General features: G+C 50.3%; 1 protein-coding gene across 1 annotated transcript in view; it reads right to left on the reverse strand.

The window, feature by feature from the left end:
- The window catches only part of LOC133139542 (agrin-like), a 235,115-nt gene that overhangs the window by 56,965 nt on the left and 151,593 nt on the right, over positions 1-26,557 (reverse strand). Inside the window, exons 7-11 of the mRNA XM_061259113.1 lie at positions 24,479-24,703; positions 20,947-21,153; positions 7,383-7,604; positions 2,723-2,920; positions 1,954-2,154 (exon numbers count right to left, since the gene is read on the reverse strand). Of these exons, the coding sequence (XP_061115097.1) occupies positions 1,954-2,154; positions 2,723-2,920; positions 7,383-7,604; positions 20,947-21,153; positions 24,479-24,703 (1,053 nt within the window). The remainder of the gene's footprint in view (positions 1-1,953; positions 2,155-2,722; positions 2,921-7,382; positions 7,605-20,946; positions 21,154-24,478; positions 24,704-26,557) is intronic.

Consider the following 26,557-nt stretch of genomic DNA (forward strand, 5'->3'; position numbering starts at 1 on the left):
GATTAACTGACACCCGCCCCACCCCCCCCACTCCAAACCTCCCGCCCCACCGCCTCCACAGTACCCACCCCGCCCCGCCCCCACCCCCCACGCAGGATCATCAGGAGACGTGGAAGTCAAGGACAGAAAGGGAGAATAGGGGGAAGATGCGGGGAAACAATAATGTTTAATTATCTGCAAAGCAAAGTAAAGCTACTGTAAAAATATCGGCTGAAATGTATGTATGTAGCTGAAGCAGTCTTATCAGCCACTCGGGCACAGTACACGATTTGCGCTGGTAATTTGCTCTGATTCCTCTGAAACGCACGGATGTAGTTTACAAGGTTAAACAGCAGAGAACTGCTTTATTTTGTATTATTTTAAATAACACCCTAATGAGCCGCACACACAGCAGGCTACGAGCTCCCTGCGCATCGACAGCGGAGAACTGATGCGGTTTCAGAGAGCAGTGCTGTGCCACACACGGGCAGATAACGTCCTGTAACGATTTCCTCGTGCATTGCATAATTAACACTGAGCAGATTCAATAACACAAAAAGGCAGTTCAGTGTTAACGGTGGAGATTTATATTCCCAGAGTCAAAAGCTATCATTTACATAGAAATATGTGTTTCTGTCATCTACTGTACGTGGGCAAGTGGAGCCGCAGTATAATATAAAGGGCCCCCACTGTAAACCCTGATGACTAATGACACACGGGATTATTTTTATTTTATTACCGTGGTTAAAAGTAAAACCATTCACTGAAAGGAACTCCTGCTTCCTGCAGTGCACATTTAAAAAAGGCACATGCCAAATAATGGGACATGCCAGGGAGGCAGTGTTGATGAAAGGCAAGATATTTATATTTCAGCTGTTTCTATTGAACCTTTCAGCTGTATAAAACAGACATCTATACAAAAACACAAAGGGAAATACAAAGACAAGAACAACAAAAAGACTGGGGGTGGGAAAGGTTGTGAGTTTCGCGCATGAAAGTTTTATTAGGTCAGACTAACAGAAGGGAAGTCAGCAGTGAAACAGTTTAGGAAAGGCTGCCACACCCTATAGTAGAGTTTCTTGGCAGAGCCAGGCTGGCAGTGCTGAAGTTCCTCCAGTTTGAGGTGAGGCATAACATACGGCAAGATATTTAAGCCAATGGACACACAGCAGTAGATGGGAAAGAGTACACAAAGTCTGACTGGTACAGAGCCACACCCAAGGAACAGAGGGCAGGAGAAGCAGCATCAGAAAGAGATTATGGAGTCAGTGGAGTGAGGAGGGATCTTCAGTCAGACCGAGACTCACATACTGCACACAGCCCTGGAGGTCACTGAGCCAGGTTAAACTGACTGAGGGAACCAAATCTCTGTCAACTGAGGGGAAAGGGACCAGAAAAAAATTCTAAGTCTCGGATTTAGACTCAAATCTGAAATCAAAAGTATTCTGTATAGCCATGACCAGACTACCAGGAGTGTTATCATCCCTGATGCCGAGCCCATTGCCTGCCTCTCTCCGGGCTTGTTGCTGTAATTATGTTCAGCGCCAGGATGCAACGAACGTTAGCGAACAGCCGAGAATGAAAGTGGCGTTGCGGGCGAAATCCCTGTCATATTCACACTGAACCCATACAGAGAATGTTTACACTGGCTAATTAAAAAGCAACCAAGTGCCATATAATCTAGGGGCACATAACACCTCAAATGACATATTATACATAATTAAGAGTGTTTTTCGTCTTCTGGCTGAGCGGCACTCCGGAGAGCCGTTCGCTGAGAGGGTTGTACGGTAAACAAAACGGAAGGGTACAGCTCCAAAAATAACCTGAGGGAGAAGAAACAAATGTCCTTGTACTGAGAGCGGTGGGGGAGATGTCGTGTCTCACGAATAAGAGCACCAGGAAAACGGAGGGCGGGAAAAGCGCGACGAGAGAACGCGGCGGAGGAGGAACGGGCGGCGGACGCTTTTAACGCACCTTCGTCGCAGCCGCCGGCCTTGGCCACCTCGATCCTCCGCTTCATGACGCAGGACGTGGCCTGGAGGTCGCACGCGCTGTCGTAGGTGAAGCCGTCGCTGCCGCACACGGGCGAGGGCGGCCGGCCCGCGCACTGCGGGCACTCGCACCTGTTCTGCACGCAGCGCGCGCCCCACGCACACACCGCGCCCCCGCACATCTCTGAGGAAGAGCGGCGGGCACAGCGATCAGTACCTGGACATAGAACACCTGTACACATGATCACAAACCGCCAGGGCATTCACACGTAATCGCACATAACCACAACGTGTACGCATAACACATGCACACATTATCACAAACGATCAGTCCATGCACACATAATCACAAATAATTATCACATGCACAAATAATCACTAATAATCAATACATGCACACATAATCACAAATAATCAGTACATGCACACATAATCACAAATAACCAGCACATGCACAAATAATCACAAATAATCAGCATATATACAAACAATCACAAATGATCAGCACATGCACAAATAATCACAAATGATCAGCACATGCACACATAATCACAAATAACCAGCACATGCACAAATAATCACAAATAATCAGCATATATACAAACAATCACAAATGATCAGCACATGCACAAATAATCACAAATGATCAGCACATGCACAAATAATCACAAATGATCAGCACATGCTCAAAATAAACAGCCTCCGCACAAATAATCACTAATAGTCAGCTGACCAACACAAGCAGTACTCACTGCATTCTCCCTGCGCGGCCACCCTCAGGTCCTGCTGCTGTGTGCACGCTCTCACGTGCAGCTCACACTCATTGCTGTAGGTGTTCCCGTCACTGCCGCACACGGGCTGGTGGGAATGCACGCACTCCCTGGGGCACACGCAGCGCCCCGTCTGCCCGTCACAGATCGCCCCGAAGGAGCAGTTTCGGCAGGGCTCCGCTGGGAGAGGGCGGAAGGGCAGAGAACATCATTAAACCCCTTTCAAGAGTACTGTCGTTTTTCTGGGAATGTTTTGATTTCAGAATTCTGTTTTTCCAGAACTCTGCTTCCAATGACCAGTAGTGATTGTTACACCAGCGTTAGAGTTCTCAGTTGAGAACATATTTGTGATGTCACACCTCAAAGGGTTAAACTGCTGGTCTTCACACTCCATCCCACTGCTGCATTCCGTCTGCCAGATTACCAACGGTCTGCGTGACCGCCCAACAGAGGGCTAGCCAAAATCTATATATGCCTTCATAAAGACCATTCATGCAGATGGTCTACGTCTCCCACGAGTTTGGCGGTCCATCAACAGCACTATTTATGTCCCATTTGCGCTTTCACGCGGCTCAATCAACTGCCTTTTTAGGACCTGGGAGGCATTAATCTTCCAACAAATATTGGAACATACTAATTTATAGAGGTGGAGGAACCATAAAAAGAATGATTGGACGCCTGGCCGGAGAGCGCGCGTGCCTCCACTGACGGCGGCACCTCCAGCCGGGTGTGAGAGCCACAGCTATCATATTCAATTAAGACGCGGGGCAATAACAGCTGCAGATTTACTGCTAATGGAGACGTCCTCTCATGCATAAATCTCGCCGGTGTTATTAGCCTGTTTATTATGCGCTAATAAACGGCCCCTGTTCACACGCTGGCAGCAGTTGGCTCCTGGCCCCAGGGCCCGGGGGGGGGAGGTATCTTATTAAAAAGGCCAGAGCAGCGAACACTGGAACCCGCAGCAGGGCGCGGGGAGCGTGGTGACAGAGCCGCGAGGAGCCGGGAGTTATAAATCACCGGCCGGACGTCTGGAAGTGTCCTCCGCAATCAGCCCCCCATCCCGATAAAGGAGCCTCTTTATCTCCACGACAACCACGAGTACTCTGCCGCGCGAGGTAACCGCGGGAGATAGCGGTCTCCCCGTTGCCCCCCCTGACCCGGGGCAGGGGGGGAGCGCTCGTGCCGCGGCCCCGCTCCGGGAACAGGAAACAGAGACCCGGGCTCAGACGGGAGGGGCGGCAGGGGCGGGAGACTCTGCGCTCCTGGGTGAGTCGGCGCCTAATGCGACCTCCAATCTCAGACCATCAAAGAAGGCCGCCAATACGGTTCGCTTTCATGAAAAAAAGGTTGTTTTTTTGTTTCTTCCTCCACCTACACTAAAATTATATGACTAATGCAGTTTTGATGACATACCCTGCTCCCCCCCCCCAACCTTCTCTCTCCCTTTCTCTCTCTCGATCTGTCTCTCAGTCCAATCCATCTGCTTCGGCTCTGTGCGTTCCCTCCTGTGTTTGTGAAGCCCGCTCAGTTTTGATGTGACCTACATTCCCCCACGAGCTCAGGGGCCAGGATCGTGGAGAGCCCTCTCTCCCACAACCCCCCCCCTGTCTCTGTTTATATAAATAAATATGAAGGGCCTTTCAGAGCAGGTGACATTGTTCCCAGCTCCATTAGCTCCGGGTGCCGGCCCCAGCCAGCCAGCCAAGGTCACCCGCCACTCAAACATTATAGCGAATAAGAATAATAAAAAGTGTCCCCTCTCATATCACCGTAAGACAGCCCCTGAGCTATAAAGATAACCGCTTTTTATGATCCCTTTTTTCCCTCTCTCTCTCCCTTCCCCTCGAGGAAGCAAATTAAATTCCGACCACACACATGAACGCGTGCTGCGGACCCTCTCTCTCTCCGTCTCTCTCTCCCTCCCTCTCTCTCTCCCTCCCCCTCTCCCTCGCACACGCTCAAACGCATATACCGCCCTTTTCCACCGATGGTTAGGTACTCATTGTTTTATGTTTATAATGGCGGTCTGAATGAGCACATAATTACGGCGGACAGGGTTTGATAATAGCAGTGCTCATAGGGTGGAGAGGAGGACCTGAGAACAGCTGGGAATAGCTCCTCCCCCATGCAGAACTAGCCGTCGGGTCTTCGTTATACAGCGCTGTTCCGCTGACTCCTGCTTCTCCGGAAACCACGGTCATCAGTAGCGCTGTGTTACTGATGTGCCTCCGCGTGCACTTTTTAAATTAGCACGGCATGCTACCCGACGGCACGCCGCAACGCGACCTGTTGCCCAAAAGCTACTTCACCAAGTTCACCGAGCTCAAACACTTCTTTTATAACCACTGTGTCCTATGTCTGTGCAGGTGGACTTCCGTTTCAAGCATGAAGAGAAAGGAAAAAGGTATTGTGCACGCAGACAGACTAGTGTTAAAATGCTAAACCAAATTCAATTCAATTCAATTGTATTTGTATGGCACTTTTCACAGAAGACACTTTACAAAGTAACAGAAGGGAAACCCCAGTTAGTAAACAAATCTGGTAACAAACTCCCCAGTGTGGAGAAAAAAAACCTTAAACGGTGGCTATAAAAAACAAATGGGAAGAAATATTGGGAAGACCCCAGATATCCTCCGCTGACTGGCGACGTGTAATCCAAAACCCTCCATAGATTTTATTGCTACATTTTTCATTTGATTTAGAATTTTTCCTATTTTTCTCCCAATTTGGTGGCCAGTTGTACCCTGTTTATTTCAAGCGCTCATGTTAGTTCAGGAAACACCACTAAGACCCCGTCCCCTGGTGGACGGAGTGCCGGTCCAATTATGCCACTCCCTCGCGTGCCGGCCAAACTCATCTTTGGCAGGACCGGGGTGCGTACCCCAGTCCTCGGGGTGAGACCATTTCTCAGCAGGTCAAACCAGCATTAATGAGCCTGTTGATTGTGCCTGTGGCAACATCCACGCTGGTGTTGAGCTCCAGTAAAGCCGGAAGCAGAGCGGAGTTGATTTTTCCGGCAGGCAGAGAGCGTAAGCGTCTCTTCCCGTCCGTACGGGTCAAGAACCGGCGTAATCCACTCTCCTTCACACTCCAGCTCGTCAGCAGGTAGAGCGCAGAAACCGTACTCACGCATAACAATAACAACACCCGCCTCCAGGGTCCTCAAACCGCACAGATCTGACTAGAGGAACCAGCGGGAGAGCTTTCTGACTGGAAAGGAAATGGAGACTTCAGTTGTGTCGGACTTCACTTCTTCAGCATAACTGCGTCATACACAAAGAAGCACAGTCATCGTCTTGCCTGAAGCAAAACCTCTGCATATTGACAAGCTCGACGCACAGGACTGGAAGGCAGCAAACTTCTCAGATGTGTTGGCTCCCGTGGATGTCTAAAACCATGTCTTGGTGTTTCGGATCTCGATAAATTTTCCTTGGACTTGGTTGACAGAAGAGAAGAGAGATATAAAGGGAAACATGTCCCGCAATGGGCAGAAAGAAACAGAGAAAACTGTAGAAGGGCCCAGTTAAGACAAAATACTCTCACAATGTCGCTGCAATGTAGTGCCAATGTTATAACACAAAACATTGCAGTAACATTATGAGAACATTTTGCCACAGGCACACTCCACAGGCTCATTAATGCTGGTTTGGCCTGCTGAAAAATGTCTGTTGAGCTGGTGCCGGTTAAGGCATCGGACCTTGAAGGCATCAGTTTGATGCAGTCGCACGCTGAGGACTGGGGTTTGACATTGAGGACTGGGATTTTCTGGGGCAGTCTGCAGCTTAGGGGCATGACCTAGGTACACGACTGCGACCCGGAAGGTTGGTGGTCAAAGCCCCTGTACTGATTTTGTGCTTGTTGGGTGGGTGGGTCTGTACTGATTTTGTGCTTGTTGGGTGGGTGGGTCTGTACTGGTTTCGTGGGTCTGTACTGGTTTCGTGGGTCTGTACTGGTTTTGCGGGTCTGTACTGGTTTCGGGGTCTGTACTGGTTTTGTGGGTCTGTACTGCTTTAGCGGGTTTGTACTGCTTTAGCGGGTCTGTACTCATAGTTTGGTGGGTGTGTGGGTCTGTACTGGTTTAGCGGGTCTGTACTGGTTTAGCGGGTCTGTACTGCTTTAGCGGGTCTGTACTGCTTTAGCGGATCTGTGCTGGTTTAGTGGGTCTGTACTCATAGTTTGGCGGGTGTGCGGGTCTGTACTGGTTTAGCGGGTCTGTACAGGTTTAGCGGGTCTGTACTGCTTTAGCGGGTCTGTACTAGTTTAGCGGGTCTGTACTGGTTCAGCGGGTCTGTACTGATTCAGCGGGTCTGTACTGGTTTAGCGGGTCTGTACTGCTTTAGCGGGTCTGTACTGCTTTAGCGGATCTGTGCTGGTTTAGCGGGTCTGTACTCATAGTTTGGCGGGTGTGCGGGTCTGTACTGGTTTAGCGGGTCTGTACTGCTTTAGCGGGTTTGTGCTGGTTTAGCGGGTCTGTACTGGTTCAGCGGGTCTGTACTGGTTCAGCGGGTCTGTACTGGTTTCGTGGGTCTGTACTCATAGTTGGGTGTGTGGGTCTGTGCTGGTTTAGCGGGTCTGTGCTGGTTTAGCGGGTCTGTACTGCTTTAGCGGGTCTGTACTGGTACAGCGGGTCTGTACTCACCACAGGGCCCCCGGTGCTTGGTCTGGATGTCCCTCTGCAGGGCACAGCCCATGGCGGCCATCTCGCAGCGGCTGGCGTAGGAGTGGCCGTCGGTGCCGCAGACAGGGTCCCGGCCGGGCGGGCAGGGGTCCGGGCACTCACACACCGCCTCACCGTCCTTCACCACGCACTCCGCCCCAAACGCACAGCTCTTCCGCACACAGGGGCTGGGCGCGTGCAGGTCTGCTCCGGGCAGATACACAGGGTGTTAGGACGGGGAGAGAGAGGGGGAGAGGGGGAGAGGGGAGAGGGAGGGGGGGCAGACGCAGGGGGGATTAGAGAGGGGGGGACCAGGGAAGGAGGGGTGAGTAGTGATTAGTTTGGGCAGACAGGGGCAGGTTGTTTAAGGAAAGATTCACCTCAGTTCCATGATGTTTCTTGTAATTAAGACTGTGTTTACTGTCGTTGTACTGCAACAAAATATAGACTGATACGCTTTTGTTAGTTATAAAATGTACCTAGTAAAATATTCTGCCATGCTCAGCAAAGCTGGTCTGGCATTGTTATACAATTCCCATCAAGCATTTCCCCAACATTTCATAGACACCATATATAATACAGGGGCGTTGCAATGAACTATGGGAGCTTGAGGAAAAGGAAACGCACACAAGGATGCACACTGTCCTTAAGAATAAAGATTAAAAGTCTGGACCATCATATTAAAATATGAATTGCTTGATTTATGGAAGAGAAAGAGATTATACTATATAGTCTAAATGTAATTTAAAAATTAAAAAAGAATGAAAAGTAATCTGAAGAAAATATGAATGGCCGGATGCATATACTTCTCATATTAAGCAAAGCTCTTTCATCTCCATAATCAAGAGCGATGGTCTAATTCCATATCCTAACTCGCAAGATTTCTCTGTTATCTCGTGAATCAGAGCAGTACTCCCATCTTGCTCTGGACATTGGTATTATAGCCTGCAGATGGTCATTTTTATGTTTTTGGGTGAATTTTTCCTTTAATGTCAGGTAGAGATGCTGACCCCCTTCAACAAGAGCTGCTAACAGCTGTAAGCTCACCCCTCCCAGCCCCCCCCCCCCCCCCCCCGAAAAGAGGTGTGGACTGTGCATCTGTAATACCCAACTTAACCCCCCCCGCCCCCCCAACCTGTCCGCCCTTATGCCTTCTGCATCTAAGCATGAGGTCATCAAGGTATACATGTGTTCATAGACCTGCATCCCAGTGCATGCTGGGTAGGACACTGAGCAATGAGGTAAAGAGAAGTGTTCCTGGTGTAAACAGGGTGATTAATTGACGCTCCCACCGCCCACCCTTGAAACGGAGTCGTTTGCATCTGACTGAGGGGGATCGCAAGCCACCGTCAGCACGAGGCACCGTCAAACGGTCCTCTGGGGAGGGAGGGAGGGAACGGGAGAAGAGGAGAAGAGGAAAGAAGAGGAAAGAAGAGGAAAGAAGAATTGCTCCAGAAACGAGTGGCCAGCTTAATAATTCAGGAAGCTGTCCTCCTGCAGAGACAGATATGAAATATGAACATCAGAGGGTCTCGATGGCTCTTATTTTGGCGGCTCCGGTGGAACCTCGTTAAGTGGCACGGTTACCGCGTGGGGGTTCCTCGGGAGGGCTGCGGTCCCCCACTGTTGCCGGGGTGACGCGGGAAAGTGGGTCAATTCAGAAGAGATTTTTCATCACTGAGGCTTTCCCAGATCACTCCTACAGCATCGCAGTGAAGAACGTCTATCCGCGAAATAAAAACCCTTTGACGGACGAAGCCTTCAGGAAAGAACATCGACCCCAAATTATTCAAGTTAAAAAATGAACAAATGAAAATTGAGTTTTCAGATGACCTAAATCTGATAAAATAAAGATAAGATTAAAAAAAGCACATATTAAAAATTCAAAGGCTTAGCTTTAATTTGAGCCTTCGCACGTTCGAGCATGCTGGAGAAGGCGACTGGCAAAACATTTGCGTGCGTCATACAGTACATCCACGCAATGAATACAGTACATCCAGGCAATTCATTAGTATTCGTTTTTTTTCCAGGGAGTGCTGTCCACATTTGCGCTCCGCTATCAGCTCAAATTGGTTGAGCTGAGCTCCACACGTTGGCGACAGTCTTCGCCTTAAACGCTCTGTGCAGTCAGTCGCAGCGCCATGAGCTGGGGTGATGTCATCGGCGTAATTATTCTGAGATTAGACACTCACCATCGACGCTCCGTTTAAAAACACCACTTTCATTACAAGCAGAGGGACACTGTCAATATTACACAAACTTCCACTGCTGTCTTCAAATAAACTGTCTGCTCCCAGGCCCCCTTCCCTACCTCCATCTTTAAATAAGCGATTTTTGTACTGCTCTCCTGACACCCCACCCCCTCTGCTTTTTCACCTCTTGAAATATCTTCTGGATTAGTGACAGAATGCTCTGAATTTACAGGTTCCACAGTTCAACTTCATCAGTCCTGACACACAACCATGGGTCTACTGTACACTCTCAGAAATAAAGGTCTGGTGGAGGCATATTTTTGTTCGCTAAGGAACACATTTCCCAAATGTACCCTGAAAGGTACAATAATGTTCTTTGGGTACTAATAAGTACCTTTCAAAAGCCAAAAAGGTATAAATGAATTATTAAACCCACTGGTTAGGGGTATAACTTTACCTATCTATCGGGTACCACCCCAATTAGCCTTTTTTAGGGACTACTTCACGCCTTTTTTTTTCTGAGAGTGTAGGATGCCAACAGAACACACTGCTGTCTTCCCCCACACCCCCAGAAAAGGAGGGCTTTCCCTCCCAGGTTTTACGGTGTGGAGACAGAGAGCAATAGCTCACCACAATCCCCACTGTCAGTAACATAAACTCTTTAGTAACCGTCTAACCCACAGCATGCCCCGCCGATTGGCTGATATAGCCTGCTAACCCACAGCAAGCCCCACCGATTGGCTGATATAGCCTTCTAACCCACAACAAGCCCCACCGATTGGTTGATATAGCCTTCTAACCCACAACAAGCCCCACCGATTGGTTGATATAACTCTCTAACCGACAGCGAGCCCAACAAATTGGCTGATATAGCCCTCAAACCCACAACAAGCCCCACTGATTGGCTGGTTCTCCCTCCAAGGTTAGCGGCTGAGGGTAGGCAGTGCACACGCCATATCAGCAGGTCATTCTGATTGCCGCGAAGGGAGCCGCTAAGAGCATTAACTGGCCCCCGCTACCTCAGGGAGTTCTCCCGTTCTCTCCACAGACATGAGCTCTGAATCCTGAGAGCTGAACCAAGGGAGAGAGAGGGAGAGAGGGAGGGAGAGGGAGAGAGAGAGAGAGGGAGGGAGGGAGAGAGAGAGAGGGAGGGAGGGAGGGAGAGAGAGAGAGGGAGGGAGAGAGGGAGAGAGGGACAAAGAGAGAGATAGAGAGAGGGAGAGAGAGAGACAGAGACAGCATGTGCGTAAGAGAGAGGGGGGAGTGAGAGAGAAAGAGAGATAGAGTGTGTATAAGAGAGAGGGGAGGGAGAGAGAAAGTCAGAGAGAAGGAGACACCAGAAAGAGAGGCACCATCTCTTAGTAGTTCTGTCCTAATTAGTGTTTGTCATTTAACTTGTAGATTGTCTGTAGGTTTGGCTTTGGTTATTAATTTACTTATATGTTAATTACTTTATATTTTTCCAATGCACTGCATTAATCTGCCCTGCATAAGTCTTATGCATTACTGTTAATTGTTTAATTGTGAATTACTTCGGCAATATGTTATATACCGCATTAGCATAAAGCATTATTGAATTGAAATGAAAGAGAGGCAGTGAGGGCAAGAGAGAGCTACAGAGAGAGAGAGAGAGCGAGAGATTTCTCTTACTTAAAATAAAACAGAATAAAAAGAAAAAAAGCTTGTGAAAAAACAGACAACAAACGAGCGGAGCGGGAGCGCAGTGTGGCAGCCGGGATGGTGGGAGCGCCGACGAGACTCTCATTTCCGTAATGAGCGAGCTACGGTTCAAATGGCGGGGTGCGGCGTTTCGTTTCCACCGCGGTGGGGGCGGGGGGAATAAAGGCAAAGAAATATCTTTGAATTGGCACATAAATATGAAAACTGTGGAACTGTGTCTAATTCCGCCAAGCTTCAAAGAACGCTCTTCCCGCGGCCCGCTCCCCCGGGCGGGCCGGGCCGGGGAGGGCCGCTCGCGGGCCCTCTGAAAGGTTCAGTGACCCGTTTCCCCGGGCCCGCCGCCCAAAACACAACTGCTGCCTCCGATAACGCCTGTGTCCCTCTCCCCGCTTTGTCTCCCCAAAAGAAAGATGAAAGCCTTCCAAAAACCCCCCCTGTCTTTTCCTTTCATTTCTCTTTTCTGCCGCCCTCTAGAGAAAACTTCCCCCGGATTTATTAATGAGAAGACGAAGACGAAGGAGGAGGAGGAGGAGGAGGAGGAGGAGAGGAAGAAGAGGACGAAGACGTAATTAACCACGCGTTTCTCTGAGAAACGCTCTTGCGCGTGACTGCGGTTACGGTTTTCGGAACTTATGCGAGCGTTCGCCGGCTTTGGTAATTGAGACGGTTTGCATATTATTTCAGAAAGAAAAAAGAAAGATTCTTTTAATCCAGCGGAAGCGCTTTGAAACGACAGCCAGGCACCCCGAGGCCCCTCTCCGACACGGCTACAGAGCTACGGCAGCCCCACAAACACGCAGCCGTGTCACAAACAGAAGAAAACACAGCGAAGATCTTCAATAATCAAGCCCAAGGCTCACTGAGGAGGAAAAAAATCTGGCCATGACTGCTTTTACTGGCACTGCTGCCCTCCAGTCCCAGTTATCGGGCGAAGACCTCCTGATAGCCAGGCACTGCACAAAGCGCATCACCACTTCAACACGAATGCATACAAACCGAAAGTATAGAGCTAGCTTTAATGGGAGGACAGTAATGATAAGGTATATGTTCACTACAGCCACTTAAAGGGGTATAAATTGCTGTGATCAGCTGCTGCTGGTGTCGTGTCAGAGTGCCTTGCTGTTTCAGCTGAGGCAGAAAGTGAGCTAGAGAGAGAGGGAGGGAGGGAGAGAGAAGGCGAATGAGGGAGAGTGAGAAAATGAGGTAATTCCCTTTATTAACGATATGAAAATAAGATACCCGCGAAATACCAATGCTGAAAAACACAAAAAAATACACAATACAAAGGAAAGAGAAAGGTATTGTGAGGAGAGAGAGAGAAAGAGAGAGAGAGAGTGGGGGGAGAGAAAGAGTGTGAGAGAGAGGGGCACACAGAACAGAAATAGCTTCTCTGTGTCATGTGACATGCAGGCAGATGCCTTCACTCCGGAACATTCTAGAGACTGTCAGGCTGAGGCAGTGCTGCACAGAGCCACCACTAACGGACCGCCATTACAGAGACCTCCTTCTCATTTACGCAGGTCTGGGAGGGGGGGGGATCAGGATCAAAGATGCAATGGCTTGGGATTCAAATATTTTTCTGTGCTTGATTAATCTTGCCTGGTGCAACTGAGTCAACCAAGAAGGCAGTATTTCATTGGTTCCAATACACCAGACAAGCTCAGCAAAGTGTAGAAAAGTATTTGAGTCCAAAGCAATTACGCATTTGACCCAGGTCTAGACGGAGCAGCGTGCCTCCAACACGGCTGAAATGAGGCCGATGCTTCTGCTCCCTCTGTTGGGTTAATTACATTACATTACATTATTGGCTCTTATCCAGAGCGACGTACAGTTGATTAGACTAAGCAGGAGACAATCCTCCCCTGGAGCAATGCAGGGTTAAGGGCCTTGCTCAAGGCTGTGCGGATCTTATAGTGGCTACACCGGGATTAGAACCACCGACCTTGGGTGTCCCAGTCATTTACCTTAACCACTACACTACAGGCCGCCCCTGTGTAATTAGCCCCACATTACTGCGCAGTATCACAGGAAACAGGAGGCCAGGAGGAGCAAAGTCCCGGCGAGCTCGAGAAGCTCAGGCAGCGTCCGCTGCGCTCCGAACGAGGAGCTCTCCCGCCCGCCTTCCCACGCCCTGGCACCCGCCGCCGAACCTGCGAGGAGGCGGAAGCCCAAGTCCTCCTCCGCCGGGGGAGATTAGCGCCGAACGCGGCGGCGGGATTTCACAATTAAGCTGCCTTTGGCCCCTGTCGGATCGCGGTGAGCCTCGCGACACAACGCCTCAGAGGAGGATACAAGCCCCAACGCGCCGGGCCCCTGCACCGCGCACACCGATGCCAGCACGCGGAGCGGGCCTTGCTCATACATATGCAGATCGAAATCTGTTCGAGTTCAGCCTTCAGCTCCGAGCCGTCGATACCAGCTCGGGGTAACTCGCCGGGGCGAGGGGCTCGCCTCTTCCCGGGAGATTCGGGGGTACGCCGGTAAGGGGGGTGGGGGGGATCACATGACCTAGCTACACCGAGAGCACAGGTGACCCCTCCCTGAGTGAGACGAATCCCCCCCCCTGCCAGAGGGAAAGGGCTCTCTGGTCTTTATTAAACTGCTAGAGAGCCGGAGAGAGCAAAGAAAGAAGAAGATCGATTGCTAACACAGGGATCCCCAAAGGCGCTAAACGCATATTAGACCAACAGCCGCGAGGAGCAGAGGCCCCTTTCCGCCCATGTATTATGAATGGCAGCGCGGCCGCCGTTTCCCAGCTAACCGCGGCAAGAGAAAAAAAAACCCCAAATAAAATTAATGCAAGACAAAAGCGTGCAAAGCGGACGGTGATAAAGATAAATAAACCGGGAAGAAAAAGTGAAGAAAGGCAGAACCGCGGCTGAGTCACGGCCCTGTGCGAGGAGACGTGAGAGGAGACGGAGAGGAACAGGTGGAGGAGCCGCTGTGGAGAGCAGATGGGTGTCGTCGTGCACACGCCGGTCGAGCTGAGGGGGCACAGCAGACTCCACGCTGAGCGGGGCGGCGGGGTGGCCGGGGGGGGGGGGGGGTCGGGGAGCAGACACCGCGCTGTTCCACCGGCCCAAGGCCCCCCGTTCTGCTCTCTCATGACAACAGATTTAAACTCCGCTAAACGGGGATGTATGAACGTATACATGCCTATTAGCGGGTGTTCAGTCTGCCTCATAAGTCACTGCATATCTCTGCCAAACTGCAATGGATGCCGGGTACCGAGCGATGATTTCTGAACTGATTAACTATTCTGAGCTGGTCCGTGTTAGCGTGGCCATGTCCTCAGTGTGGAGAGGGAGAGGGACCGGATGTGACACGTCCTGCCACCCATCCAGTCCCAGGGAGATGCCAGCACAGTTCCGTTCAAAAAGACGGACTCACTGAGCTCCTTGAATGCCAACAGAGTTCCGTTCAAAAAGAAGGACTCGCTGAGCTCCTCGAATGCCAACAGAGTTCCGTTCAAAAACACGGATTCACAGAGCTCCCAGAATGGTGCTGCGGGGATCCCCCAGCATCTCACGAGCTGCCCTACATTCTGAATCCCCACCCCCCACCACGCACGGGTGTGGGAACCCCCCCCCCACCCCACCCAACCGGGGTTTAAATTTCCATCACTTCAAACACATTAGCTTCAATTTGGGTCACGCGCCAAACGTCTGCACACTGCATTCTGTCTGTAGACGAGGGAGCTGACCCAGAATATCCCAACACGAAGTCTGCCGCCTCCAAAGCATCGCCTACTCGTTAAAGCAAGACAGCATTGACACATTCTTTCACATTTCTCAAACTCTCATGAATGCACAATTACTAAGAGCATCTGGATTATTCACCCATTCTCAGTTGCTAGGGAAGTCTGTAAGAACATGTATCTTGCATATAGCCTATGGAGTGGAAATCTGGTCACGTGACCTCTGACTGACACTCCCGGTGTACCTCTGGGATCGGTGGGGTCAGTGAAGCCAGTGAATGAATGGTGCATGCTGGGATGTCATCCACTTTACTGGACAGCAGAATCCTCCAGAGATCAGAGCTGACGACACCTCTGGGGTGTTAGCATTTCCCCTCCATCCAATCAATACTGCCCCCACTGCCCCTGTTCTGACAGCGGGGTGGTGCAGAGGGTAACCGGCAGGACCTTACACACCAACACCCGAGCCAACCCCGCTCTCCCTGGAGGAGAATGCAAGCCAGGAAGCCCCTATATTTATTCAGCTTATATTTATAACAGCTTCTTGAGGCCAAAGACACACAGGCTCCACGGCTCACTTGCAAAAGAGATGTCAATCTCAATGTGACTACCTGCTTAAATAAAGGAAAAATAAAATACAAACAAGGTGATTTGGCGTGACAGTATCTGAAGTGCCATTTCCTGTGTTCGACCACAAACCCCAAAAGGACCTATACCAGCCATTGACTATTGACTACGCATGTCATATTCCAATATTTTTCTGAACAATACAATATTCTGAATAAGACACAGGTCATGTAAACAGTATTTTCTGATTGAGTACCCCGAATAAGGCCTTGTTCTGAATATGGCATATTCTGATAGACAGAATTAAGCCTTATGATTAAGTCTTATGCCAATGTTATTGCGGTTATGAAAGCGTTATTTGAGCTTGTATACAGGTTATTCAGAATAACCATCTCATTTGGGGTTTTCACCAACAGTTTGAATCCAAACTGCCCTGAGGGCGCTGCTTACCGCCAGCATTGTTCAAAGTGCCACGGCTCTCGGGACTCTTAAAATCAATTCTACAAACATTTCACTACGGCAGTGGAGCAGGCAGGCCCCAGGACTGCTCTCAGGCCTTCAGAGAGCAGGCAGGCCCCAGGACTGCTCTCAGACCTTCAGAGAGGAGGTAGGCCCCAGGACTGCTCTCAGGCCTTCAGAGAGCAGGTAGGCCCCAGGACTGCTCTCAGACCTTCAGAGAGCTGGTAGGCCCCAGGACTGCTCTCAGGCCTTCAGACAGCAAGCAGGCCCCAGGACTGCTCTCAGGCCTTCAGAGAGTGAGGGGAGTGCAGGTAGGCCCCAGGACTGCTCTCAGACCTTCAGAGAGCAGGTAGGCCCCAGGACTGCTCTCAGGCCTTCAGAGAGCAGACAGGCCCCAGGACTGCTCTCAGGCCTTCAGAGAGCAGACAGGCCCCAGGACTCCTCTCAGGCCTTCAGAGAGCAGACAGGCCCCAGGACTGCTCTCAGGCCTTCAGAGAGCAGGTAGGCCCCAGGACTGCTCTCAGGCCTTCAGACAGCAGGTAGGCCCCAGGACTGCTCTCAGACCTTCAGAGAGCAGACAGGCCCCAGGACTGCTCTCAGGCCTTCAGACAGCAGGTAGGCCCCAGGACTGCTCTCAGGCCTTCAGAGAGAGAGGGGAGTGCAGGCAGGCCCCAGGACTGCTCTCAGACCTTCAGAGAGCAGGTAGGCCCCAGGACTGCTCTCAGGCCTTCAGAGAGCAGGTAGGCCCCAGGACTCCTCTCAGACCTTCAGACAGCAGGTAGGCCCCAGGACTGCTCTCAGACCTTCAGAGAGCAGGTAGGCCCCAGGACTGCTCTCAGGCCTTCAGAGAGCAGGTAGGCCCCAGGACTGCTCTCAGGCCTTCAGACAGCAGGTAGGCCCCAGGACTGCTCTCAGGCCTTCAGACAGCAGGTAGGCCCCAGGACTCCTCTCAGACCTTCAGAGAGCTGGAGCAGGCAGGCCCCAGGACTGCTCTCAGGCCTTCAGAGAGCAGGCAGGCCCCAGGACTGCTCTCAGGCCTTCAGCGAGCTGGAGCAGGTAGGCCCCAGGACTCCTCTCAGACCTTCAGAGAGCAGGTAGGCCCCAGGATTCCTCTCAGGCCTTCAGAGAGTGAGGCGAGTGCAGGCAGGCCCCCGTCAGCTGGGGTCAGGGCCGATCTGTTCACTCACGTCACGGTCCGGCCTACTTGCTGGGACGCGCCTTAACCAGAACGCCTGATCGCTCCAGGACAGGGGGAACCGGGGAACCGAGAGCATCATCGATTTGGATCCGCGCATCAGTGCAGTTTCTGCTTCAGTGCGATTCCTGGCTTCTGCCGGTGATCTCCCCTCTCCTCATCGACCAGGCAGGATCAGACGGTCACCCCGGGGAGGAAGAGAGTTTGGTCACGGCTCCGGAGCCCTGAGCATACTGATGATGGTTCGGCTTTTTCACATAGACAGTGTCCTTTATCACAAGTTTACAAGGACCACAGTGGGTTAACTGAACACAGTTCCCAAAGTCTCATTATACACAGCACGCAGTAGCGTTTCCCTTCCCAGATTTCATACGTTTATGATTTCTAGCAGCGCTTACTATGAGCGTTACGTTTAATCTGCGTCGATGTCCACTTCGAACAGCGACTCAAACCGGCGACGGCCGTTGAGAGGAAGTGAAGTCTGGCGGCGGTAAGATTCCCGTACCCCGTCAGGACCCTGTAGGCAGCAGCGGGTCAGTCGCTGACGCACCGGAGATGAACAGCGGCCGGGCTGTCACTCACACAGACATCACCTTTTGTTCAGGAGTAGCGTTAAGAGGCCCGTTGTCTCAGAGTCTGGCTCATTAGCATTGTTTTCGCGTCTCTTTCTCTGAAGAGCATGAATTATCATGCAAAAAGGCAACGCCACTACGCCTCTTTCCCGGCTTCATTATTTTTGACAAAGTGACTGCTTCCGGATTCTGCCTGTGGCAACTCGGAGGAGGCTTTTTTAAAGAAAACATTTATTTACATTTGCATATTGAGCAAACAGCTCGCTAAAAAGCAGAAAGAAAAACACCTCTTGGTTTTAATTAAACATCAAACGCGCGCTCGATAGGCGCGCCAGCCGGTTTGCGTTTTCGCGAGGAGGAGATTTTGAGTATTCTGGAGGGAAGTCCCTCCGTACGGACAGCGGCGTGCGCTGGGTTTGATGTTTAATTACAGCGCTCTTCTTCTTTTGTTTTCTGCATCCCTCCCTCCTCCTCCCTCCTCCGCTGTACTCATCCTGGGCTTATTAGCGGTGCGTGAAGTGGATCGGCTGTGTGCTTCCGCTCCGAACCCCGTCATCATCAGTATGCTGAGGGCCCCGGAGCCGTGACCAAACCCACTTCCTCCCCGGGGTGACCGTCTGATCCTGCCCGGTCACGGAGGAGACGGGAGATCAGCGGCAGAAGCCAGGAATCGCGCTGAAGCAGAAACTGCACCGATGCGTGGATCCAAATCGACGATGCCCTCGGTTCCCCGGTTCCCCCGTCGGTCCTGGAGCGATCAGAACGCGGTTAAAACACGTCCCAGCGAGTAGGCGGGACCGTGGGGTGAGTGAGCAGATCGGCCCTGACCCTCTCTGAAGGCCTGGGAGGAGTCCTGGGGCCTGCCTGCTCTCTGGCGGTAGCGTAGTGGTTAAGGTAAAGGACTGGGACACGCAAGGTCGGTGGTTCGATCCCCGGTGTAGCCACAATAAGATCCGCACAGCCGTTAGGCCCTCGAGCAAGCCCCTTAACCTTAGTCTAATCAACTGTATGTCGCTCCGGATAAGAGCGTCTGCTAAATGCCAATAATGTAATGACGGCCTGAGAGGAGTCCTGGGCCTGCAGCAGCTCTCTGAAAGCCTGAGATTAATCCTGGGGCCAGTCGGCTCCACTGCCTCAGTGAAATGTTTGTAGAATTGATTTTAACAGTCCTGAGACTTTGAACAATGCTGGCCGTAAACAGCGCCCTCATGGCAAAAACCTTGAATGAGATGGTTATTCTGAATAACCTGTATACATGCCCAAATAACGCTTTAATAACCCCAATAATATTGCCATATGACACAAGTCTTAATCTGAATATGCCATATTCTGGATAAGGCCTTATTTGGGATCTTCAATCAGAAAATACTGTTTACAAGATCTGTGGGTCAACGGGGTGACATTGGCTCAGGAGGTGCAGAGGTAAGAGCAGTCGTCTGGCAGTCGGAGGGTTGCCAGCTCAATCCCGCCCGGAGTGTGTCGAGGCGTCCCTGAACAAGATACCTAAACCCCTAATGCTCCCGACGAGCTGGTTGGTGCCTTGCATGTGTAAGGGTAATTTTCTTAATTGACTCTTAATTCATTCTTAATAGACAATGTGTGTTAACATAAAGACAATCACGTGATAACCTTTTATTTTTAATCGTTACTACTATTAGACCACTTTCTGAATTAAGTGCTTACTAGGAGTCTTTCCCTGTCTCTCCCAGCAGACAGCCTTTGACCTTAATGTCTCTACTTCTCAGCTAGCACATTCTGGTCTAACAGCAAGGTCAACAAGGGGTATTCAGAAGACAAAATACTGATAAATGTTAGTGGCCAGCTTCATGTCTTTTTGTTTTGGTAAAGCCGCCCCTTCTGGAAAAGTGTATAAGAGTCTTACTATGTCTGATTCAAATCACAAAGCCGGTAAGCTTTCTCACTTTCTGTTATTTCTTTGCAAATAAATACAAAAGTTAAACTCAAGTATAGCTTTCGTTGTTTTACTGTGGATCTGTTTCATCAGACAATGCTCACTTGTGAAAAGTTAAAAAGGGCATTTTCCCTAACACATGACAGCCTATCTCCGTTGGTGTGTGTGTGTGTTAATGGGTGAATGAGAAGCATCAATTGTACAGCGCTTTGGATAAAGGCGCTATATCAATGCAGACCATTTACCAAATGGAGTCATTACTGGATTACTGGATTGCACATTGAAGGGGAGGAGCTTGGAAAGGGAGGGGCTTAAAATGGGAGGGGCTTGGGGAGTCAGGCAGACTTTAGCAGTAGTGGGCGACAGGGCGTGGCAGAGCGAGGGGTGGGACAAGGGGAAGGAGGTGCATGCTGTGTGCCATGCAGGGGTCACGGTCAGGGGTCAGGGGTCAGGGGTCACGGTGAGGGTCGAAGCTCAGGGGGAGTTTAGAACAGGAAAAACAGACAGCACCCAGAAGAAGAAGAGCTCTCCAGCCTCACTGAAGCTTTCCGTCCCCCGCAACAGGACAGCGGACACAGAGCGGGGGGGATGTGCAGGTGGGGGGGAGAGAGCACTCACAGTTCCATTAGAGACGGCACGACCCGCCCATTCACACCGTCAAACACACTCCCATTTCCCGATCACACCCCTTTTTCTCAACCAGTCACAGGACACAGATCTCCCAGAATCCCCTGTAATGTAGTTCCAGCTCCGCCCGCTCACAGTGAGGAGAGCGTCCACCGGAGGCACAAGGACAGAGACAGTGAAGCACTGAAACGCTTAGACACCTTTAAAGGAAGCAAAACAAGAGACAGAGAGAAGACAGCAGACAGGACACCGGAGTGTGGAGGACTGACGCTACCATAGAGCGGAGGTCATGGGTGATGATGTGCTATGGATGGATGGATGGACTCACATGTAATGGCAGAGGGGAGGAAAGAATGATAACGCAGGTCAGTGTGTGGCACAGTGTGTTTCTCGCTGTCCGTCAGGACATAGAGCATGTAACTGTAAAACAAGCAGCACAAACTCTCACACACACAGTAACACAGGAAAACATATAGACACACACACACACTCACACAGGAAAACATACAGACACACACACACACACACACAAACATACAAACACACAGCAGACATAAGAAGCGACACATTTCAGAGCCGACCTCAGGAGCCGGACAGGAAGTGGACACAGACAGGAAGAGGAAGCTGCCGCTGCCGGGCCCTTACCGCAGGGGCCCTGCTGCTTGATGGGGATGTGGGCCTTGGCCAGGCACTCTGCCCGCTGGCGCTCGCAGTCGTTGACGTAGGTGCGGCCGTCTTTGCCGCACAGCGGCCGGTAGGTGCCGTCGCACTGGATGGGCTCACAGGAGCAGCGGGGGCCCAGACGCTCCACCAGACACACCGCGTTGAACTTGCACTCCTCCCGGCACTCCTCTGGAGGGGGAGCGGAGCAGCGCGTCACACCACAACGACAGAACCGCGTAGCAGTGTCAGACATGACTGCCAGAGGAGAGGCTATCGGTCTCACACACAACAATACAACCGTGTAACAGTGTCAGACATGACTACCAGAGGAGAGGCTATCAGTCTCACACACAACAATACAACCGCCTAACACTGTCAGACATCACTGCCAGAGGAGAGGTTATCGGTCTCACACACAACAATACAACCGTGTAACAGTGTCAGACATCACTGCCAGAGGAGAGGTTATCAGTCTCACACACAACAATACAACCGTGTAACAGTGTCAGACATCACTGCCAGAGGAGAGGTTATCAGTCTCACACCACAACCACGTAACAGTGTCAATCATCACTGCCAGACCTCACGTTATCAGGCTTTAGAGCGGTGGTCTCCAACCCTGGTCCGAAAGAGCTACTGGGTCTGCGGTTTCTTGTTGTTTGTTCAAATCAGCACCCTGCTGAGACCCAGGTAACCTGGTGAGGTGAGCTGACTGTGTAATCGACTGTGCTAATTGATTAATAAAGGGCAGAGTAACAATGAAAGCCAGGCCACCCTGCGGCTCTCCAGGACCAGGGTTGGAGACCACTGCTTTAGTGACTGTGGTGCACAGTATTTGAATTTGTTAAAGGCTTGATTATTTAATGGAGTAATTTTGGAGCTGTGATTAAGAATAACACAATAGCATATCAAAAAATGCTGTACAGTAATTGCCCCTTTAGAAGCAGTGTGGTCCCCCATGTGCCATAGTGTATTTTAATAATAATGTAACCACACTTTGACACAAGCACTCACACTTGAGGTTATTACTTGAATTGTTTTCTGTACTGCAGATTTCTTTTTAAAGCTTTTTTAAAAAGCAATTTTGTTGGATTTTGTCCTAATGTATTCTTGTTGTTGATCTTGTTTTTGTACTTGTTGTTATTTGACAAGCTCTGCACTTTTTTCATTCCAATGTGGTTGACCACAAACAGCAAATAAAATGTTCTCCTGCTCGCTAACAACAACGACAGAACCACATCACACAACTACAAATTACCATGACAACTAAACGCCGTTATCAATCCTTGAACATAGCACACTGCATCTGAATTAATTAAAGGCTTGATTATTTCATCAAGCAATTGAGGAGGTTAATTAAAGCACTTAAAATGGCGTTGGTGATATCGAAGGCAAGTATTGAGCACAGATGGTATACTCTAACTGCGATAATACTGTCCATTCTGATTTTCATTTGAAAAAAAAACTGCATGATCAGATCGAAATAATTTCAAAACACGATACACCGACACAGATTAAAAATAATCGACATAATGAGTGCTGTTAGAAGTCATGAATATATTAAAATTATGAAGGAAAACGCTACTACATGCTGTGTATAATGAGACTTGTGTTCAGTTAACCCATTGTGGTGCTTGATAACTTGCGATGAAGACCACTCTTTATGCGGAAAAGCCAAACTGTCAGAGACGCAGACATACACAGACGTGTATACGTAGACACAGAGCCACACGTATCACAGAAACGCACAATCCACCTCGCCCCCCCTCACAAACGCACGTGGTGAAGGGGAGTCACGGGGCGTGGATTCAGCTCTATAAGGGGGGTGTGGAGGTGGAGGTGCCGATAACTGCGTGTGGGAGAGGGCTCTGTATGACGGAGGAGGCTGGTCTAAGAGAAGAACACTGAACCGCTCATTACGCACAGCGGGAGCCAGAGACGGAGAGGAGCGTACAACGGGGGGACGGGGGCAGGGCGTCTCCCGGCCTGCCTGTCACACCACAGGACGAGGCGGGAGACGTTCTTCTGCCTTCCTCACGCTGGGTCCCTTCAGGCACCTCATAGATCACACTTACACGCACACCAGCGTGAGGGAGCGCTTCTGTGTTCTAACACACGCCTCTGGAAACCTGCAGCCACCCCCACGTCAACCACAATGAGGAAAAACTTTTACAATGTTTTACGAAAGGCGATAAAAAACCAGCAAGAAAGGGAAAACTGGATTCCTGACATTGTCATTATGCAAACACAATAGCGCTCACTTGCTATACATTATCCCAACGTCAAAAACTTTCACAGCGACTAAAATGTCTGCTAAACTGTGATGGGGCTGTCAGCCTCTGCGCTAATTCGTCAGTTACTTAGTGAAGCTCCGTCTGCTGTACAGCTGGGAAGGTGCGACAAATTTTAATTTCGTGATAAGGACCCCACCATTATTTTCAGAAGGGTGAGGCGGGATGTGGCACCTCTGAACACGAATACGGCGTGCTCAACTCACAACCCCCAAAAAATGAATGGGGTTCACAAATATACCATCCACAATAGAAAATCATCACTCTCTTCAATATACACTCACCGAGCACGAGTATTTATTACACTTCTACTTCGGTAGCCTATCCAATTAGAGATATGATGCGTTGTGTGTTCAGAGATGCTCTTCTGCATGCCACTGTTGTAATGTGTGCTTATTTGCATTACTGTCACCTTCCTGCTGTCTGGCCCTTCTCCTCTGACGTCTCTCATTAACAAGGCGTTTCTGTCTGCAGAACTGCCGCACACTGGATTTTCTTTAGTTTTTCTAGCACATATCCTCCTCTACTCATGCCTCAGCTCTAGTTATGACATGGCATAACTTTACTGACGTATAGCCTGTACTGATTTATAGCCTTTATGGACTATGCTTACCCTGTGAACTAGACTTGATGTTGAGAGCTATGGATTACAGATACCTTATGAGACTTGTACCACGTCTGACCTATGCATGTGCTGTAATTGTTCCTAAGACATTAGGTATGCAGTCTGTATGTCACTTTGGATAAAAGCAACTGCCAAATGAATGGTAATGAAATGTAATGTGACCCCAGACAGCCTGCCTCACCCTGCTTCAAACGAACAGAAGTAAGGAAAATGCTGTGTACAATGACACTTTGGGAACAGTGTTCAGTTTACACTTTGGGGTCCTTGTTAACTTGTGATGAAGATCGCTCTTCATATAATGAGCCAAACTACTGAAGACACAGACACACACAAATACACACACACGCACACACAAACACACAAACACAAACACAGACACACATCAAACGCATACATCACACATCACACACAGACACAAACACAGACACACGCGCACGCACACACACACATCACGCGCACACGCACACACACACACATCACACACACACACACGCACACACGCAGACACACGCACACACAGGCACACACACACACACTCTCACACTCACACACACACACACACACGCACACACACACACAGACACACACACGCACTCACCCTGCTTCCTGCACCTCCCGGAGTGGATCTTCTTCAGGTGGACGCCCCTCATCATGGCGGTGCGGCTCATCCTGCACTCGCTGTCGTAGGTGTGCCCGTCGCTGGCGCACAGCGGCTCCCTGTCCGCCGGGCAGGCCTCCGGGGGGGCGAAGGTCACAGGCCGGCGCGTGCGCGGCTCCACCCGGCACGCCACGTTCAGGTTGTTCTGGCTGTCCTTACAGGGGTCTGCATCACACACCCCACCACAATACAACACCTTTTAGTACACCCAGTATCAAATAAGAAACACAAACTCCAAAAACTCCCATCTTAGTTACACACCATTCCCCCCTCTCCCGCCCCCTCCTCACCCCTCGAAAAGCAGCAGGGTGCTGGAGAGAGAGAGAGAGAGAGAGAGAGAGAGAAAGGGGGGAGAGGGAGAGAGTGATGCGGAGGGAGGGAGAGAGATGGGGAGGGAGAGAGAAAAAGAGAGTGAATGAGAGTGAGGGACAGAGAAATGGGGAAAGAGTTGGAAAAGAGAGAGATGGAGAGATGAGAGAAATAAAGAGTGAGTGAGAGTGAGAGAAAGGGATTGTGGGGTTGAGAGAGACATAGGGGAGGAGAGAGATGGGGAGAGAAAGAGAGAGAGTAGGAGAGAGTGGGATAGAGTGAAAGAGAGTGAGGGAGAGAGGGAGATACAGCTTTATTATTTTTTGAAAGGAGGTTTAGCCAACAACCTTTAGGCCAATGCATCAAAATATTCCATCAACAAGAACAGCTACAACAAAACAGAAATATAATATCGACATCATTAATCCACACTAGAGCAATCATTTATAACTGGGAGGGGGGGGGGGGAAGTCATAAAATTGCTTTCTTTGGCATTTAAAGTATTAAACATTTAAAAACAATACATCACTTTGGCATGGAAGAGAGAGAGACAGAGAAAAGGAGAGATGAATTAGGAAAGCCCTCAGTATCCGTAATAAAGAGATACTGTATGTGTCACAGTAAGAGAAGTACCAACGATACAGGCTAATTATTCATTTATAAATATATGAAGTTTTATTTTTATGCAAAACTATTACAAACAGCACCTATCATTGAGGAGGTATCAGCACTTGTCCATTTGTCTAAACGGCAGGCGTGAGGTCCCGCCTGGTCTCCTGAGTCAGCCCAGGTTTGGCCCAGAGGCTGGACTGCCCCAGCTGTAGTGGAATTGCAGGGGTGCCGAATGGGATAAGCCCGGCTTCCTCTCCCGATTCCCGCTGTTCACACCGGAGGGGAAGAGAAGGACTCCTCCACCGCTGCGCTACATGAAAACGCCGCTACGCCGTGCGCTAGCCATGCACAGTGCATGCTGGGAAGACGGAGGAGCAGGAGAAGAGTAGAGAGAGGGGAGACGGTTTCGAAACCCCGCAGATAAAAAAAAAAAAGGAAGAACACCAAGCGCTGGTTTCACACACAGAGATCAAGCCTCGCACAAGGTTAAATTCAATTCTGAATGGATTTTTCCAGACAAAACTATTTTGTCCAGGACTAAACTTAATCTGGGCCTCTGAATCAGGCCCCGAGAGTGTCGGCAAGAGTGAGGGCGGACTTGTCTTTAATGTCCGTCCACTCAAACCGGAACCGGGGAAGCGGAGGCCAGAGATATTAACACGATGCCTTTACATCGCAAAAGAGGCACGCCTCCTGGGCCGATACCAAGAGATTCACCGTAACGCTAGCCCCGGCTACGCTAACGAGATGTCGGACAATCGGGCCATTATCTCCACAAAAGAGCGGGGGAAAGGACACACGCAGCCAGTAAAGGATCAGTGTAATTTCCAGGATCCGCGCTCGACGCACAAACGGCGGCGAGATTACAGACCCACCGGGCGAGCGCTTTCAGTAATCTCCGTCCATCCCCGTCCTCAAAAAGGAGTGCGGGGCACCAGAGAACGGGGGGGAGGCATCGCTCAGGAAGATTTAGGACTGCGGCGCCATTTCTCCTGTGTTTCGCCCCTCTCCGGGGAAAGTGACGCGTAACATTTTCATTACGCTTTGGTAGATATATTACAGACATCCTCTGGGCCAAAACATTCATCTCCCACGTTG

The sequence above is a fragment of the Conger conger genome, chromosome 10 (genome assembly GCF_963514075.1).
Source record: "Conger conger chromosome 10, fConCon1.1, whole genome shotgun sequence".
In the NCBI taxonomy this organism is placed as follows: domain Eukaryota; kingdom Metazoa; phylum Chordata; class Actinopteri; order Anguilliformes; family Congridae; genus Conger; species Conger conger.